A 19,615-nucleotide genomic window follows, 5' to 3' on the forward strand; every position below is an offset into this window, starting at 1 on the left:
TTCTGGGAAATTCAACCATGCCTGCTTCAGAATCTTTACATGAGACCCAAAGCTGCCCTTTTTTTAAATCAGATTTTCTATATTGTTTTCTTTTTCATCTTATTTTCAAATAGTAAAAACTGATTTTTTTATAGTAAAAACTGCTGTTTTCTCATAACGCTTTTAATAAAATGTTATTTGACAAATTTTACGTGCGCTCATATGACCTTAAGCAGTAGCGAGCTCCGTAAAACTCTTACTAAACAAACATGACCAATTTTCCCCTCGATTCGGTGCATGTTCCCCTCGATTCGGCACGTGTTGGCGACCACAGGCTCTGAACCAGCTGTTTGAGAAGATCATGGCTCTGGACGTGGACGAGCGGCATCTGCTGCGTCTGGGCCATGGAGAGGAGGCGCTGGAGACGGAGAAAGATTTCAGCAGGTTGGACATAGGGGAAATTTGGATTTGATTGCATCGTGCGTGTGTGTGTGTGTGTGGGGGGGGGGGGGGGGATGTCCTTTCTTTTTTAAACTGAAATTTGGATTTATGTACACTTTTATGGGGGTGTCCTTCCTTTTTTAAACTGAGTTATGTACACTTGTCTCATCTTCTTTTTTTTTTCTTTTTTTTGAATTGTTCAATGTTACTAGCACATCTCTGATTTATCTTCCTTGTTTTTCTGTCCGGTTTGTCTTGGTGTAACCTATATTAAAAACACAATAAAAATAAAAATAATAACTCGAAGCAGGAATTCTGTTATTTTATGAGTTGTAGTGTGTGTGGTGTCACCATCCCCCAGGTACGGGCGCGTGAACTACGTCGCAAAAACATCATAACTGAAAAGAAGAATTGTTTTATTTTATGTTTTATCAGAATTAATTTCTGTTCTGACCTCGCCCCACAGGTACGGTCGCGTGAACTACGTCCTGGCTCAGCGTCTGGAGCTCCTACAGGAAGTGAACAGACTCCAGGTCAGCCTGGACGAGATGGGGGACATGTCCTACACCTGCGAGACCGCCGGATACTTCTACATCTACCAGGTCGGTCACCGGTCACCGTTGGCCCAAACACTGTTTCTTTCTGTGTGGGTGTGTTGGGGGGGGGGGGGGGTCGTTAGTTGTTTTTTTTTGGGTGTTTTTTTAACATTTTGCCATCACATCTCGCCAGTCAGCGATGTTTACCACCCAGTTTCTTTGGATTTTCCCCCAAATGTCTTTGCCTTTAATGGCAAGGGTTTTTACTATATATGAGCCTTGTGATGGCAAAGTGGTAAAAATTGTTTTATCAGCATTTAGAATTTGTATGATAATATTAGATCTTTTTGAACTTTTCAAAAAGTGAATTGTTTATTTGCTTGAGTAAAGAGAGTAAAGATTTCCATGATTTTGAGCTGAAACATTTTTTTACAGCTGTAGGTTTTAACCATTATGTATTGTTATAAAATATTCAGATTGCTGTTGTTATTTATTAAATTCTTGAAAATGGTGTTTGACGCCTGCATTGGCTGGTTTGTGTCAGTGTTCAGATTCTGATATATAGAGGCATTGGCTGGTTTGTGTCAGTGTTCAGATTCTGATATATAGAGGCATTGGCTGGTTTGTGTCAGATTCTGATATATAGAGGCATTGGCTGGTTTGTGTCAGATTCTGATATATAGAGGAAAGGAGAGAAGGGAAGAAAAGAATTTCGTATTGTTGCTTGAAGCTCAAAGTATTTTGTTAAAGGCAATCAATATGAAAATTTGATATATGGAGTAATACATGACTGATTTCTGTAAGGAAATTGTTTCTTGCTAGCCTTTAAGCAGTGAATGAAAGAATCATGTTTAAAAAGTGATGTTTGTTTTTCACTGGCTGTGAGTGTGTGCATGTATATGTGAGGCAGCGTGGTGGAATCAGGCTCCCGTCAAAATAATCAAAGTGAAGAAACTTGCATTTTTCCACGGGTTATTGAACTTTTATCAAATTTGTGTTTTTTAGCTCGACACCTTTCATGCCCATTAAAGAACTCATTTCTGTGTGGATTTTGCTGAAAAGCGTTGATTAAAGGCACAAAAATGAAAATTTTGAGTTACCACGGACTCTTAAGCTAAGGAAATAACTAATCTTTGGCGGCCATTTTCTCACTAATTTTACCTCTGAAAACAGGTGACCCCCCCACCTCCTTCTTTCGCAAATATCTTGACTTGTATAAAAGCTAAATGGATATTTTTTTCATCCAAATAAAGAAAAACAAACAAGCTTTAAGATGATACCAATAACTCTACATGCCCAAAAATTGACGAGAGCCTGATTCCACCACGCTGCCTCACATTTGTGTGGTTGTGTATGTGTGTGGTATATAATACCCCCCTGTAATGTGGTGGGTTCTTTTCTGGGTTTTTTGGTGTTTTGAGAATTGCAGTAATCAAAAATGTGTACCCCTCAGGGTCATCTTTTGTACCGTGTCTGGTTCAAGTTACAGTTTTTGGTATCTTGTTGTTCTTTTTTTTTTCTCAGGTTTTGAGTCGATGGGAAGAGTTTCAGATCAAGATCAAACCTTTCATGGGACAGGTGAGTAGCCTCGCCAAGTTCTCCGGTAATGTCGGAGCTCTCCGATTTTGTTCTGCACGTCAAAGAACCCCAATCAGATTTACTTAAAATCTTTCTTTTTTTTTTTAACTTGAATTCCCTTTCCTTCAGGTCAAGTGACTTATTGTGAAAGGCATGAAAATATATACATTTTTATTTGTGTATTTGTACAACTTATCATAAACAACGTGAAAACATTTCTTTTTTTTAATTGCGGGTATTTGCGTTATACACTTGTATTTTCCATCAGTCGGTTTAAGTGATTTTAATCTACGTAGGTTCTGGAGACTCGGATTTTTATTCTCAACTCAAGCTCTTATGTTGTGGGAGGATTTTGAAGAAAACTTCGTGGGTGGTTGGCGGGTGCTCTGGTGTGGTTTGCTCCTTCTTTCTATCAAACATCTATCATCCTTATCTCTCCTCCTTCTTTTTTTGTGTATGTTACTCTCTTGTAACACATCTATTCTTCAGCACTTATATAACCTTATTGTGTTGCAAGTGCTGTAAAACTCTTACAAAAAGTAAAAAAGAAGAAAACTCGTATGTTTCATCATGGAGTGCTTGATGTGTCTGTAATAAAGTAATAATAATAATAATAATATTAAATAGCATTTTATAGCGCACAACCCCGCTCAACAGCAGGCTCTATGCGCTTTACACTATATTATTACCCCAGCAGACCATAGAACACTCAGAAACATTCTTAGCTTCCCGGGAAGCATACAGTGCGAGCAGCTGATTAAGCGCTCAAACACTTACAAACTGACAAGATACTTCGCTGTCTATAGCCGGGTACCCATTCCCACCTGGGTGAAGTGAGGAAATTTCGTGTAAAGTGTCTGTCCCAAGGACATAACGTCGGGCCCCTGACGGGATTCGAACCCACGACCTTACGGTTGCGAGTCCGAGAGCCTAAGTAACTAACATGAGCCGCCACAAATGTTCTATTGCTTATTTTGCCGGAAATATTTTTTCCACCCAGGATGAACATATGAAGAAAATTCAAGAGCTGTTCCCATTCGTCAAGTTCTTCGCCAATGCCCCACAACCGTTGTTCCGGGGAAAGACGTTTGCGGAGAACATGAACATTGCAGAGGGCTGCTTCAGGCACATCAAGAAAATTTTCACTCAGCTTGAGGTGATTTGGGGTTTTTTTTTCTTTTTTTGTGGTGGCGTTTTCTTTTTTTTTTGGGAGGGGGGGTTGGGTTGGGGGGGGGTTTGGTTCCTTTTTGGGGGGGGTTACAGCACAGCTAATGTCCATATATTTATTATGTACCCGTTTCCTCTGTTGATTGCATTTGATTTTGAGTTGAGGGTAAATTTTTATCTTACAATTTTTTTCAAACTAAAACGTTTCATCATTTAAATTCAATTTCTCAGAAGCCCACCTCATAAATGATTGAAATTGTGTCAATGGCAGTGTAAAAATGTCTGCACGTTAATTTATTTTTTTTTATTTCTTTTTCCCCTCACATTAAGTGACCGTTATTGTGTTAATGCTTGTCTCTGTACTTAGACGAATGATCGCAGTAAACCGACATTGTGACTACAATATGTGTCATGACGCGGTGGAATCAGGCGCTCATCAATTTTTGGGCATTTAGAGTTATTAATATCATCTCAACCCTCTTAGCGCTAAGCTTTTTTTACCATTACTTCCCTTCAGTGCTAGGTTGTTGTTTTTTTAATGCTAATTTTCAACATGATCATAAAAAAAGGTCATATCTTTCTTATTTATCATAATTTCTAATTACAGTAAGAAGGAAAAATGTTTCTTAATTAATGAACTACCCTCATGTCTTGTCAGATGTGTTTTTAATGATGTTGATATCAAAGTCCTCATCAATTTTAGTCCAGCCTGCTTGGAGATCAGCAGGAATATCAACGCCCCCTTCTAGGCTGTACCTCACCAGATCTACGATATATCCCCATCATTCACATGTAAATCTTTTATTTGAAGACCTCATCCTTCAAACTCTTCATCACTGTCGTCCAATTCCAGAAAAATGTTGGGCAAATCTGTGTCTATATCAGCTGATGAATCTGACCCAGAAAATTGTCGATAAAAGACTCCAAACTGATCACCGACTGCCGAATGCTGCGTGGCCAACGACACTAATAAACATTGCACTGGTGGACTGTAGTCACCAGCCGTTTAAAAAATGGCTATTTTCATGTCAGCGGTATAGTTTCCACTCTCATGTCGGATCACGACCACCGGTGACTGTTACTGTGTTGATGCTTGTCTCTGTAATCGTTGTAATAAACCGACATTATGACAACAATATTGTTTGTTTTTTTACACCAGGAGTTCCGGGCCTTTGAGCTGCTGAGGAGTGGCTCCGACCGAGCTAACTACCTGCTGATGAAAGAGGCCAAGATTATCGCGATGACTTGCACCCACGCTGCCCTCAAGCGCCGAGATCTGGTCACCGTCGGCTTTCAGGTAGCGTGTGTGAATATCTCAGTTAGCCTTTTGAAATCTCCGCTTGTGAAGGGAGACTAGTAGGTGGTTAGAGAACGCCACTGTGACACAGGAAACCAGAGTTCGATTCACGAGTGGGGAGAACATTTTTTTATTGAGTATCTCGGTACTTCAGCAGGGATGTTGTATTACCCCTCGGGGCAGTGCCACTGACTGTAGTGTCTTTAGGCCATTCCCAAAGGGGGGGACATTTCTCGTTCAAGCACAGTAGAATTGTAAATGGGCTGATTCATCATGTCACGCTCATAACTGTGTCTCATCTACAACAGGGAACTGCTGCTTTTTCTTTCCTGATCCTTACTATTGTTATTTTCCTCTACTTCTTTTGTATGTTTGTCACTCTCTTGTGACCTGCTATTTCCGTGGTGCCTTGATAGTCGAAGCAGACATTGTGCTGTTGAAGCTAGAGAGGTGAACAGTCTAAGTCTGATTCCCTGTAAAGACTTCTCTGTTGACACCCACCCCTTGGCACTCATATCACCTTATGCAGTTGCGAGCGCCGTAAAACCCTCTACTATAAAAAAAAAAAAGGATGTTGTATCCCTCTCAGCCCAGGTTTGCCCCGGAAAAGCAGGGCTGGGAGCCTTCTCCCTCAATGATCTAAATTGTGTCGATGGGGGCGTAAAAACACCTACATTTATTGTTTTATTTATTCACAAAGGAACTGGTGATGTGGTCCTGAACAAAAACAGTTTGCTTGTATGTTTTCTAATACCAAGTGCATGCTGCTGAAAATGTGGTCAACAAATTGCCATTTGATATCTGGCCACCCCGGAATGTATGGAATCATCAGATTTTTCTTTGATGGACAGATAAAAGATACCATTTTGGCACAGTTTGATTTTCTCGGTCGTGTTCTCGTGCGTTTTATGAAAATTGTGGCCGACAGCCGACCAATAAGAAAGAAGTCTGCTGCCTGTCACATGACATGTTGTTGTTGTTGTTGTTTTCAAATCCCTTTAGCTGCGAGCATTTCACTCTTGGCAGCGCAATGCCTCCCTCAAGTAACCACATGTCCTTGTCATCTGGTCAGCGCCAGAGTAGAGCAGGCTTTGTAAGTCTGTAGGTGTGTGTGTAGGAGCCTGCGTCGAAGAACTGCCAGGTTTGGGCAGTGAAGGAGAAGATGTTCAACGGTCTCCTCGTGGTAGTCACAGTGTCTGCAATGGGGTTCAAACGGGTCAAATTTCCTCTCACAGCTGGATTTTTCTCTGCCAGTAGATTTTGTATGTGAGAATGTATGTGAGAGTGTATGTGAGAATGTGTGTGAGAATGTGTGTGAGATTGTGTGTGAGAATGTGTGTGAGAATGTGTGTGAGAATGTATGTGAGAATGTGTGTGAGAGTGTGTGTGAGAATGTATGTGGGAATGTATGTGGGAATGTATGTGAGAATGTATGTGGGAATGTATGTGAGAATGTATGTGGGTCTGGGAGATGTGTGTTATATGTGTGTGTAGCCTTATTGTTATTATCATCATTACTATAATTATTATTTTGTTAATAGTATTATTATCATTATTATTTTATTAATAGTATTATAATTATTATTATTTTATTAATAGTATTATTATATTATTATTATTATTGTTATTATCATTATTATTATTTTTATTAATAGTATTACATTATTATTATTATTTATCTGTCTTGTTCAGTTTGACAACATCATCATGGAGGAATCGGCGCAGATCCTGGAGATTGAGACGTTCATCCCGCTGTTGCTGCAGGTGAGTGGTAGTTGTTGTTGTGATTGTTGTTGTTGTGGTTGTTGTTGTTGTGTCTGAGATTGAGACGTTCATCCCGCTGTTGTTGCAGGTCAGTTGTTGTTGTTGTGGTTTTTGTTGTTGTTGTTAGTGTTGTTGTTGTTAGCGATCCAGTACCGTTTGAGATAGAGACGTTCATCCCACTATTGCTGCAGGTCAGTTGGATGCTAATTTAGCGGGTGGAGGATAGAGGGGGCTCACTGGTAGGTCCTACTTTCTCTCTCTCTCTTTGTCTCCCCCTCTCTCTCTCTCTTTCTGTCTCGCTTGCTGGCTCTCTCTCTCTCTCTCTCTCTCTCTCTCTCTCTCTCTCTCTCTCTCTCTCTCTCTCTCTCTCTCTCTCTCTCTCACTTTTACTCATTCTCACACTTTCCCTTTCCCTCTCCCTCCCTCTCTCTCTCTCTCACATTGTGTGTGCATACATGAGTGTATTTTGATGCCTTATATGTGAGTGTGTGTGTTTTGATGTATTTTTATTTTGTGTGTAATATTCCCATGGGTCGGTGATTGGCTGGGTGTGGTGTGCTCCTTCTTTCCTATCGCCCACCCACGTCCTATCATACGTGTCCTCCTTCAGGGAGAAGAGAAGCTTTTCTGTGTCGGATGCGACATCGATTTTACTATAAGACACATGTTAACCAAATGTCTAGATTTCGGAGAGACCTGAAGGAAATACTTTAAATGCAAAAAATTGCAAAATATTTTTCCCGTCGTTGGTCCCAACAGAATTTTGGGTTTTATGAAGGCCATTGGCCTTTATGGAAAGTTATGAAATTTTTAAGAGTCATTTAGAAAGTTGTTTTAAATTTAAATTTAAATCTAAAATCTATTTACACTCGATTTTTAGCATTTTAACAATTTTAAATAGAAATATTGTCCACTACCAGGCCGAGGAATAAACTGTTGAGAGAAAAAAACCAACTTGTTTCGTGCGCTCATATGACCTTATGCAGTTGCGAGCACTGTAAAACCCCATACTAAACTAAACTACTATACATGTATCGTCTTTACCTCTCCTTCCTCTCTGTACATGTTATATGATGTTACTCTCTAGTAATACTTCTGATATTCAGCTCTTATATGACCTTTTTGTGTTGTAAGTGCTATAAAAATCTTACTAAAACTAAATGAATCCTATGGGTGGCAACGATATGTTAAAGAATCATTATCTCACATCCCTTATACCCCCCGAGGCGGTGCTACTAACTGAAGTGTCTTTAGGCCATTCCCAAAGGGGGCCATTAACATGTTCTTATGCACAGTAGAATTGTAAATGCACTGATTCATCAATGTCATGCTCCTAACTGTGCCTGATCTACAACAGGGAACTGCTGCCTTCTTCTTCCCTCATCCTTCCTATCGTCATTTTCCTCTACTTCTTATGTATGTTTGTCGCACTCTTGTGACCTGCTATTTCCGGGGTGTCTTGATAGTTGAAGCAGACTTTGTGCTGTTGAAGCTAGAGAGGTGAGCAGAGTAAGCCCGATTCCCTGTAAGGACTTCTCTGTTGGCATCCACCCATTGGCACTCATATGACCGTATGCAGTTGTGAGCACCGTAAAAACCTCTACTAAAACGAAAGACTCATACATGAATGTATCGTGTTCAAAGGTATGTTCACCTCGTGCAAGTGCCGTAAAACCTCCACAAAAACTAAACTTAACTTACATGACCTTTTTGTGTTGTAAGTGCCGTAAAAATCTCGCTAAAATTAGATTAATCCCATGGGTCGCAACAATATGTTAAAGACATTATTGTATACCCTGTCATCTGTTAAATTCTCCGTCTTTCTCTCCCCTGGCGTCAGATAGCCACAATATATCTATAAATATCATGTACCCTGTCATGACGTTAATTTCCTCGTCTTTCTCTCCCCTGGCGTCAGATAGGAACGATATATCTATAGATATAGCAAAGATATGTCTATAAATACCATATACCCTGTCATACGTTAGTATCTCCATCCCTCTCCCCCCTTGCGTCAGATAGCCACAATATACCTATAGATATAGCAAAGATATGTCTATAAATACCATATACCCTGTCATACGTTGGTACCTCCATCCCTCTCTCCCCTGACGTCAGAACCCCAAGGACGGCAACAATCGGCTGAAGCGTTGGATCATGATCGGCGACCACCACCAGCTCCCGCCGGTCATCAAAAACATGGCCTTCCAGAAGTTTTCCAACATGGAGCAGTCGCTCTTCACTCGCCTCGTCCGACTGGGCGTACCCACCGTTGACCTTGATGCTCAAGGTCGAGCTAGGGCAAGGTAAACATATTGGTTTGCTTTTTCTTTCCTATCAAACATCTATCGTCCTTGTCTCCCCTCCTTTTTTGTGCTTGTTACTCTCTTGTAACACCTCTATTCTTCAGCACTTATATACCTTGTTGTGTTGCAAGTGCCGTAAAACTCTTACTAAAACTGGGGGGGGGGGGGGGAATTATATATCTATACATATATATATATATTATATATATATATATAGATAGATAGATAGATAGATATAGATATATACATATATATATAGATAGATAGATATATATATAGATAGATAGATAGATAGATAGATAGATAGATAGATAGATAGATAGATAGATATATATATATATATATATATATATATATATATATATATATATATATATATATATATATATATCATGTTTGAATTCCCCCCTTCCCTTTTCCTCAGCCTGGCAAACCTGTACAACTGGAGGTACAAAAAGCTGGGCTCTCTGCCGCACGTCTTGATCCGGCCAGAGTTCCGCATGGCCAACGCCGGCTTCCAGTTTGAGTACCAGCTGATCGACGTCGGAGATTTCAACGGCATGGGGGAGTCGGAGCCCAACCCTTACTTCTATCAGGTGAGTGAGACGTTACAAAAATGGGTGGTTGGTGGGGCCTCCGCTGTGGTTTGCTCCTTCTTTCCTATCAACAAACATCTATTGTCCTGATCTCTCCTCCTTGTTTTTTGTGTTTGTTACTCTCTTGTGTAACTCCTCTAATCTTCGGCACTTATATGACCTTATTGTGTTGCAAGTGCCGTGAAACATTTACTCAAACTTGACGTTACAAAATCCAATCGACTGTTCAGTGTAAGACGTGTGCGTCACTTTATAAAATAGCGTATGGTGGAGTCTTACACTAAGCAGCATGACCCCCTGGTGCAGTACTACTGACTGAAGTGTCTTTAGGCCATTCCCAAAGGGGGGGACATTAACCATATCCGTACGCCCTGGGGTCATTTTGTACCCCCGGGGTTGTATTCTTCACATTTTTTAATACTTCTAGTGCGAAGATCTCTTTGAAACGTTCAGTATTTCTCAAAAGCGTACAGATCGGATTAACGAGTGAATTTCCTGTTTGGAAAGTGGTGGCACAGAGTTCCCCACGTTGTATGGAAATGATAATAAAACACGACGTACAGATAGGGGTAACATGTTCTTATGCTCAGTAGAATTGTAAATGGGCTAATTTATCAATATCATGCTCATAACTGCCTGAACTGCAACAAGGAACTGCTGCTTTTTCTTTCCTAATCCTTACTATCGTCATTTTTCCTCTACTTCTTTTATATGTTTGTCACACTCTTGTGACCCGCTTTTGCCGGGGTGCCTTGATAGTCGAAGCAGACTTTGTGCTGTTGAAGCTAGAGAGGTGAGCAGAGTTAGTCTGATTCCCTGTAAGGACTTCTCTGTTGTATGACCTTATGCAGTTGCGAGTGCTGTAAAACCTCTACTAAAACTTTTTTTTTTTAAGCTGGAAAATGAGGTTGTGGTGAAAGAAGCTTATGTGGGCTGCTCTCTTTAAAAAAATATTTTGAAAAAGAATTAGGAAGAGACAAATGCCGTTATCAGGACACTTGAATCGACGTAACGGCCTTGAACATCTTGGTATTGCTGGAAAAGTGTAGAAAGGAAAGAGGCAGTGGAAGAACAACTTATATAACCAGAGTAATAACTTTTTTTTTAAAGAGCATCTGAGCGAAGAAACTTGTGTGGTGAACCATGAGTGCTGATGATTTAGTTCTTGAAGAAGAAGAAAATAAATCTTATTGTTGCTTTTGTTTAATGGCGAAGCAGCGAGGTGAAATCTGGCGCTGGTCAAAATGGGGAAATTGAAAAAACTGGCATTGTCCCGCCGGTTTGGCAATTTTTATTAAAATTTTGGGTTTTTTTATTCAACACCTTATGTCCATTTAAGAACCCATTCATGTGTAGATTTCACTGGCGAAAATGTTGATTCAAGGCACCAAAAATGTAAACTGTCAGTTTCAACGGACTCTCGGGTTATGTAATTTACCAAACTTTTCTGACCATTTCCTCGCTAATTTTACCTCTGAGACCAGGCAACACCCCCCCTCTTCCCTCAATCACAAATATGACAATGACAATCTTTATTCATCTCGCAGGGAGAAATTTGTCTTGGTCGTTAACAATGGCAGTAGACGTTACAAAAGTTAGACTTAAAGGTGCACTCACGCAAACGCACAACAAGACAGGACATTAGGCCCAGTAAATACATGTCTCACGGGCTGGGACAACCCGCTCCGTAAAACATTCATTCTCTCTCTCTCTCTCCCTCTCTCTCTCTCTCTCTCTGTTTCATTTGTAGCACTGTGTGTTCAGTAACCTCACTGTAGTTGGTACGAATGAATTTCTATATCTGTCTGTTCTTGCTTTTTTGGAAATGTATCGTTTACTGCAGGTCGATAGTTGAAATTCCGATGTCAGTGGGTGGCTATGGTCACTAAGCATTATTTCCGCTTCTATATCTCCACTTCTATTCGAGATAAATGGGTATTTCATTCATCGGAAGCAAGGCAAATGAACAAGCTTTAAGATGATACCACTAACTCCACATGCCCAAAAATTGACGAGCGCCTGATTCCACTGCGTCAGTACACAAATGATCTAACTCACTTTTTTTTTCCGCTGTCCCAGAATCTGGCGGAGGCTGAGTACGTGGTGGCGGTGTTCATGTACATGCGTATGATTGGCTACCCCGGGGAGCAGATCTCCATCCTGACCACGTACAACGGGCAGAAACATCTGATCAGAGACGTGATCCAACAGCGCTGCGGCGGCAACCCTCTGATTGGACGACCTCACAAGGTGAGTGTTTTGTTTTGAGGTTATTAATACTTTAGAAAATACCAGAAACACTGACGGCTTTCTTCGGGGTCTAAGTTTGTTTAACCTCTTCTTCATCGCTGCTTTTATCCGCCACTTATACCACTTTTGGGTGTCGCGGGGAAAAAGAGACGTCTCTTTCATCAGCCGGAGAACTGCTGCAGAAACGTAAAAACTCCTTTGTGATCTTTTAAGATAGTCTTCTGCCGTTTTTCTACTGTTTGTGTGTGTTTGTGTTGGGGGGGGGGGGGGGGGCATTTTATTAAAGAAGACTTGTGCCTTTGTTTATTCTGAAATAAGGGAAACGATATAATGGCTTTGTTTACATCTCTCTTTCATGAAGATTTCATATTGTCTGTATATATATATATATATATATATATACGTTGCTGGAAACATCCCAGCAGGGAAGGGGTCAAATAACGTCACTTAGGGTACACCAGTAGCACAGTCCATTTGCTGGACGGCGCACAGACACATCATAAACTGAGCTGAAATGCTGAGTAAGGCTGCCATTTGAATGGAAAACCTGGCACATGACAAATCTAGATCTATTCCAACGTTTTTAATGATTCGCTTTGATTTAAGCAGAAATGCCCACATCTTTGTGACTTCTTAGTTTGACATTGATGTCACAATATGCAACGGATGTGTTATGAACCTTTTTGAGAGTGGATGATTTGAGCACAAGTTACAGCTAAATCTGATCTTGTAAGTGTGGGTGTCCCTGACTGAGATTTGGAAAAGTTGTCAAGCCTGGAGTTATATATATCTCTGTCCCCAAGGTTTTATGCACCCTGCATAATTTAGCCAAATTTTATCATTTATTGCATAATTTCTGATTATTTTCCTTTATCATTCTTTGTTAAAATTAACAGAATCGCATAATTTCACATTTATGGGCTCAGTTTGCATAATTTCAGAATTTTTGATTCATTGTTTGTGTACCTCCCAGGTGACCACTGTGGATCGGTACCAAGGTCAGCAGAACAACTTCATCCTTCTGTCTCTGGTCAGGACAAGGGCTGTGGGTCATCTCAGGTTGGAGTTTCACTTTTGTCACTTCCGTTTTAACTCTATCCGTACGCCCTGGGGTCATTTTGTACCCCCTGGGGTTGTATTCTTCACATTTTAGAATACTTCTAGATCTCTTTGAAACTTTCAGTATTTCTCAAAAAACCATTTTGATAGACTGCTATGCAAAGCATACGGATCGGATTAAGCAGTAAATTTCCCCACGTCGTATGGATACGATAGTAAAACACGACGTACGGATAAGGTTAAACTGTAACTGATTTTAAACATTTTTCGTTTTGAAAAAATATCGTGGAGCGTGCGTGAAACTACATGTTTGGGTTGAGTGTATCATCGTTCATGAACGGAATAGTTTGTACTTTTGACTGCCTTGATTGTTTTTTAAATATATAATGTGCAAGAAATATCAGGTACTGGATGGATTTAACTGAGCCATCGGTCATAACGATATTTGTCGTCCATTCACAGAGACGTGAGGCGTCTGATCGTGGCAATGTCCAGAGCGAGGCTAGGGCTGTACGTGTTTGCCCGATCATCTCTCTTCAGCAACTGCTTCGAGCTCACCCCAGCATTCAACAAGGTATGCTGTGACTTTTGTTCATACGTTTTCTCTGAATTTATCTACTTTTTCTTTCTTAGTAACCAGCTGTCCGTTTGAAATGTAAACTTGTGAACATTTTTTGAAAGTTGAGAATGGTTTACATCTGGATTAGCTTAACCCTTCCAGCCCCAAGCGCGTATATTTTCAGCAGCGCTTGTACCTCCCTCCGTCCCAAGAGCGTATATTCTCAGTTTCGGGGGGGTACCGAATTCGCGCATTTTTCGAAATTAGCGAACTTGATTAAACTTTAATTTTCTTATTACTTGTTCATTTATCCTTAAAAATTGGTATATGTTATTATCAAAGCTACATTACAAAGATACTACATCACTTTTTAGAAATAATGCCTCTTTTTCTGAACTACTGCTGTATTGGCTGGGACTGGGGTTAGGGAGTGCACAAAAATGGCTGGGGCTGGAAGGGTTAATGTAATTTCAGTATATCACAGATACGTCGCAAACAGAAGACTCGGAATCACGTTTTTTTTTTTCTTCTTTATCTTTGTAAAATATCCGTCGAACTACGGATCCTTCAAACTACCGAGGCTGGTCCCGATGAATTCGAGCTATCCGTGTTATCCTGTAGTAATTTTTCCAGAGAAGCTGCATCGGTTGTTTTTTCTCTTTACCATCTTAAAATTCACTTTGTGCGGCACGGCGTAAGGCCTTTCAATATACACAATAAAGCTTGTAGAACGTAAACAGTGATTACTTTCATATTTGTTTTAAAATTAGTAAGATGGATATTTGGAGCGATTTTCTTTTAGTCAGAACACGTTTTAAGTTACTGTTGTACGTTGTACTGTATTGTAAAGTGCTCAGAGCCTGTGTACTTTAATCAGGGTTGAGCGCTATAGAAATGTCATTTATTAATTATTATTATATTTTGTTGTAATTCATGATATGTAAATTTTCATTTGTAGAGAGTGAATGGAAGGGGTGACTCATAAATTCTTGCTTTTGAGATTATTATAATTATTCTGTTCTCTGTTTTGCCTCGATCTCAGCTGACCTCACGACCCCAAGTGTTACATCTGTTGCCCAATGAAACATACCCAACTCAGAGAAAGGTCAGTAGTTCCCTTTGTTTGTATGTGACCTGTGACTTTAAAAATTCCTGATGATCAGAAATGTGGCATGCTTCAGACTTGGTTTTGTGGTTTCTTGATGTCATGTTAATATATTGTATCATTAGTTTTACTGTTCAGTTTGGTTTGGAAACACATGAAAACTATTTACTATCATATATTTGTGCACATTTAATAGTAACCGGAAAAAAGAAATGAAGTTCTTTTGGTGAATCATTTTCTGTTTAGTCAGTTCTATTTGACAATGATTTTACTGCTTTGTTTGCTCTGTCCTAATCGTTGATGATTTGAAAGCTGTTGTTTCTGTCTGTCCGTCTTGCTCTTTCCCTGCGCATAATGACTGGTATCAATGTACCTAGGTGGTTGGTGGGTGCTCTGGTGTGGTTTGCTTCTTCTTTCCTGTCAAACATCTATCGTCCTTATCTCCCCTTCTTCTTTTTTTATGTTTGTTACTCTCTTGTAACACCTCTAATCTTCTGGCACTCCTATGACCTTATGCAGTTGCGAGCGCCGTAAAACCTCTACTAAAACTGGTCTCAATGTACTTCTCATTACTTCAACCAGCGTGTGTGGTCTAAGGGTTAGGTGCTTCACTTTTGCACCCAGGAGACCCACGTTTGATTCCCAAGTGGGAACAAATTTATGTTATATAATTATGTATCTCTATCTTTCTGCTGGGATGCTGTATCCCCCTATCTTTCTGTTGGGATGCTGTATCCCCCTATCTTTCTGCTGGGATGTATCTCTATCTTTCTGCTGGGATGTTGTATCCCCCTATCTTTCTGCTGGGATGTTGTATCCCCCTATCTTTCTGCTGGGATGCTGTATCCCCCTATCTTTCTGCTGGGATCCTGTATCCCCTATCTTTCTGCCGGGATGCTGTATCCCCCTATCTTTCTGCTGGGATCCTGTATCCCCTATCTTTCTGCTGGGATGTATCTCTATCTTTCTGCTGGGATGTTGTATCCCCCTATCTTTCTGCTGGGATGTATCCTTATCTTTCTGCTTGGATGCTGTATCCCCTATCTTTCTGCTGGGGTGTTGTATCCCCTATCTTTCTGCTGGGATGCTGTATCCCCCTATCTTTCTGCTGGGATGCTGTATCCCCCTATCTTTCTGCTGGGATGTATCCTTATCTTTCTGCTGGGATGCTGTATCCCATATCTTTCTGCTGGGATGCTGTATCCCCTATCTTTCTGCTGGGGTGTTGTATCCCCTATCTTTCTGCTGGGATGCTGTATCCCCCTATCTTTCTGCTGGGATGCTGTATCCCCCTATCTTTCTGCTGGGATGCTGTATCCCCCTATCTTTCTGCTGGGATGCTGTATCCCCTATCTTTCTGCCGGGATGCTGTATCCCTATTAGCCCAGCTGGCCTTGACTGACAGGCAGGGTCGGAACCCCGCCCCCTATATGACCTAAACTGTGTCAATAAGGATGTAAAAAACCCTACCTTTGTCTTTGCTCCGACAAACTAACCGTCCAATCTGGCGTGGTTCCAGCTCCAAGAGGCCCCGGACGAGTCGCCCATCGTCATCACAGACATGCCTCAGATGGCCCAGTTTGTCTACGACTTCTACAACGCTCGGGTCGACGACCTCAAGAGGCACAGAGGTTTTCTCAAGGTCGGTGTTTGGTGTTTTTTTCTTAAAATTACTCGGAGAAACTTCATCTGTGGGTTTTGGGTTGATTTTCTTTTGTTTCAGTTTTATGATAAAACTTTTTGGGTCAACTAGGACAAGGGTTTGGCGGGGTTGTTTAGAGGGTGTCGCTGACAGGACGTGTTTCTTTACCCTCCTGATGTTTGTTTTTTCCTGTATGTCAGTCTTGCTTTTTCTTTGCACTAAATAGTTTAAATTAACCCTTAAAACCCTGAATTCTTTTTTTTTTCATACCTCCCTAGAACCCTGAATTAAAATTGAGATACTAGAAAAAATTAGGTTGGTTCATTGTTTTATTGACTGTGTCTTTAATTGTTGTTAGATTTTACTGAAGTTTGAAAATGTTCTTTATATATGAATGAACAGTCTGGACAAAAGGGGAAAAGGTTAAAACACTGGCTTTTAGGACCAACTCTATGAGTTAAGTCTTGTGTGTGATCCTCGACTCCACTTCAGTCAAAGTATCATTAGACCTAGCCGTAGATCTAGCCTCTGGTAGCTTTAGTGGTGATCTCCTGCCAATTCCACTATCGTCAAGATCATTATCGATGTTATGCGGAACATTGCAATCGTCTTCAACGTTCATATTTATCGATATATCCGACTGGAGATCATTATTGGGGTCTGGTTCAGGATCAAAAATGTCAAAATTTTGCGGCCTGAAGGGCCTGGCAGCGAAAAGTGACCAATTTTTCTTAACTTTCAGTGTAGAACTGCTCTCATGACATTATCGGTACTTTCTGCTCGCGACAGAGTCATCTGGAGTTACATCCCCTGTTTCTAGCACTGGGAATTAAACGATAAAGTCGACCAGCGGTTACCAGCGGTATAGGAAAATACGGCGTCAGCGGTTACCAGCGGTATAGGGTTGTAAGGGTTAATTGTGTCGATACACTTCTCTTTACTCAAACCAAATCAAGCAAGGGTATGGCTGTGCGTGGGCAGTAGCAGCTTCGGTGACGCGAACTGCTATAGAGATTTTGACAGTTCGCGACCCTAGAATTACCAAGGTCTGTCTGCTCAGCACCTAGTTTTGAGAAAGTTGACTGTCAAAATTTTTGAGTTTCACAACATGTCATCAAGTTTTTTCAAATGCAATTTGAATACCGTATCTTGATAACGACTCTGTATAGTCTCATGATTTTTAGAGCAGATAGAACATTCGGTTTCTAACCTCATGGTCTTAGTAACTTTAAAACAGCCCAAAATGTGAAATAGAACTTTGTCATTCTGAAAAATAAGTGACCCTGATTGATCCAACTTGACAAGGTAAGGGAAAATCATTGAAGTTGGTCTCTTATTCTTGCAACAACGATGATGTCTCGGTAAGCTTGTTGGCTGTACTGTTCACCTTTTTTTTTTTCCTTCTTTTTTTGTTCTGGTATTTATAAATTCTGTACCACTGTACTTGATTTTTTATCCATCAGAATTACTCAAATGTTTCGAACTTCTGTTCTCAGGCCAACCGTCTCCAAGCCCCGCCCAAGAAGCAAGTTCGGTCATCTGATGACAGTTGAACGACGGTGTCGTGATCTGAGGGCTGACGTTGATGCAAATGGCAAAGAAAAGTCTGAGAGAATCTTTCCAACACAGATGGCAGCACAGGTTTTATGTTATTGGGTGGAGAATGCTGTATGTGTCATATACAGTAGTATGTGCAACTACTGGGGGACTACTGTTGAGCATTGTTCTTTCATGAGTTGATGTTATCGCAGCTTATGTGACTGTTTTCTGGCTAAATTTTATCAACTCATTTTTGGAATGTTGAATGTTACTTTCATCTTTCCTCTTATGCTGAGTATACCAGTGAGTGGTTGGAGTTTTGAAGCATAACAATGTGTAACTGCCTAGATGTAGTTGCTCATGGGTGGATATTTTAAGTGCAGGATCTTTCTGGTAAATATTTTCAGTTTGACTCGTAGTTAAGTAGCTATTATGAGGTGATTGTGTAAAAGCAAATCAGAACAGGTTCACTCTGGTGGTTCTTCTGTCATGCAGATATGTCACTCCAGGTATTACTTGTAAAAACATGATGAAGTACTGACAGTTGCTGCCTATTGGGGCTCAGTCTTATCTGCACAATTCTTGCTCATGAAGAGATAGTAGACGTATTATTTGACTTATGTCAGTCCCGCTCGCTAAACAAACTGTTGTCTCTGTCCAATGTGTAGCGAGTAGCGAACTACTCTTCACAAACGGACAGTTCGTTACCCGTCCGCTCGTTTGCGGGTAGTGCCAGCGAGTAGTTCGTTACTCACGAACACTAATTTGGCGAGCCCGACCCAACCCTAATGTCGTTATTTTTGCAAGATTTTGCTTTGAACAGCAAGAGAATGGTTGAGAGGTTGTTGATGTAATACAATATGTGTCTGAAAGGGGAAAAAAACTTCACATCATTTGTTATATGTATATATAGGCCTATCTTTTTCTGCTCATGTTTCCCCAAGTTCCCGTACTGCTGCAGATTTTGGCATCAGTAGCCTATTGTTGAGATTGCTGGACTTGCCATTATAAGACTACAGGTTCAAATCCCTGTCCAGGTGTGTTGTTATGTCTGTGGGAAAGACACTTTACCAAAATTTTGCTCCCTTCACGCTGGTGAGATTGGATACCCAGGCAAAACCTGGAAGACCTTGTCTGTATGCTCAAAGTTTGAACGTCTGCAAGATGGCAGAGTGTACTCAGATCTTCCCGGGAAAGTGAAAATGTTCTATGGTCTGTCCGCGAAGTAATGAATTGTGAAATGCGTAAGCCTATTTTTTGTTAGGACTATGCACTATATAAAATGCATTCTGTTATTATTTTCATCATAATTACTTGTTAAGAAACTACATTGAAATCATGTACGAACATTCAATGTCCATCTTTTAATGTACCCATTCATTATGTCTGCTGATTGGGAAGGGTAAAAGAAACATGGTCAAGTGCGTTTGTGAGGCAGCGTGGCGGAATCAGGCTCTCGTCAAAATAACCAAAGTGAAGAAACTTGCATTTTTCCGCAGGTTTGTGAATTTTTTATCAAATTTTTGTTTTTTTGGCTCAACACCTTTCATGCCCATTAAGAACTCATTTCTGTGTGGATTTTTCAGAAAAGTTTAATAAAAGGCACAAAAAAAGTAAATTTTCAGTTACCACCGACTCTTAAGCTAAGGATATATCTAATCTTTGGAGGCCGTTTTCTCACTAATTTTACCTCTGAAAACAAGAGACCCCGTCCTCATTCTTTAACAAATATCTCGACTTGTATCGACTTGTATTTAAGATACATGGATATTTTTAAAATCTAAATAAAGACAAGTG

At 40.4% G+C, this 19,615-nt stretch overlaps 1 protein-coding gene across 2 annotated transcripts in view; it reads left to right on the forward strand.

The window, feature by feature from the left end:
* The window catches only part of LOC101853414 (RNA helicase aquarius), a 44,309-nt gene extending 25,608 nt beyond the window's left edge, over positions 1–18,701 (forward strand). For both annotated transcript variants that reach the window (XM_005109186.3, XM_005109185.3), the window contains exons 26-39: positions 314–423; positions 887–1,022; positions 2,481–2,534; positions 3,535–3,690; positions 4,861–4,998; positions 6,691–6,762; positions 8,881–9,068; positions 9,493–9,664; positions 11,744–11,914; positions 12,888–12,973; positions 13,436–13,547; positions 14,575–14,637; positions 16,157–16,279; positions 17,776–18,701. In XM_005109186.3, the coding sequence (XP_005109243.1) occupies positions 314–423; positions 887–1,022; positions 2,481–2,534; positions 3,535–3,690; positions 4,861–4,998; positions 6,691–6,762; positions 8,881–9,068; positions 9,493–9,664; positions 11,744–11,914; positions 12,888–12,973; positions 13,436–13,547; positions 14,575–14,637; positions 16,157–16,279; positions 17,776–17,832 (1,638 nt within the window). In that variant the 3' untranslated portion in view covers positions 17,833–18,701. The remainder of the gene's footprint in view (positions 1–313; positions 424–886; positions 1,023–2,480; positions 2,535–3,534; positions 3,691–4,860; positions 4,999–6,690; positions 6,763–8,880; positions 9,069–9,492; positions 9,665–11,743; positions 11,915–12,887; positions 12,974–13,435; positions 13,548–14,574; positions 14,638–16,156; positions 16,280–17,775) is intronic.
* Positions 18,702–19,615: the final 914 nt, after the last annotated feature.

This window comes from Aplysia californica, unplaced genomic scaffold (genome assembly GCF_000002075.1).
Source record: "Aplysia californica isolate F4 #8 unplaced genomic scaffold, AplCal3.0 scaffold00754, whole genome shotgun sequence".
In the NCBI taxonomy this organism is placed as follows: Eukaryota; Metazoa; Mollusca; class Gastropoda; order Aplysiida; family Aplysiidae; genus Aplysia; species Aplysia californica.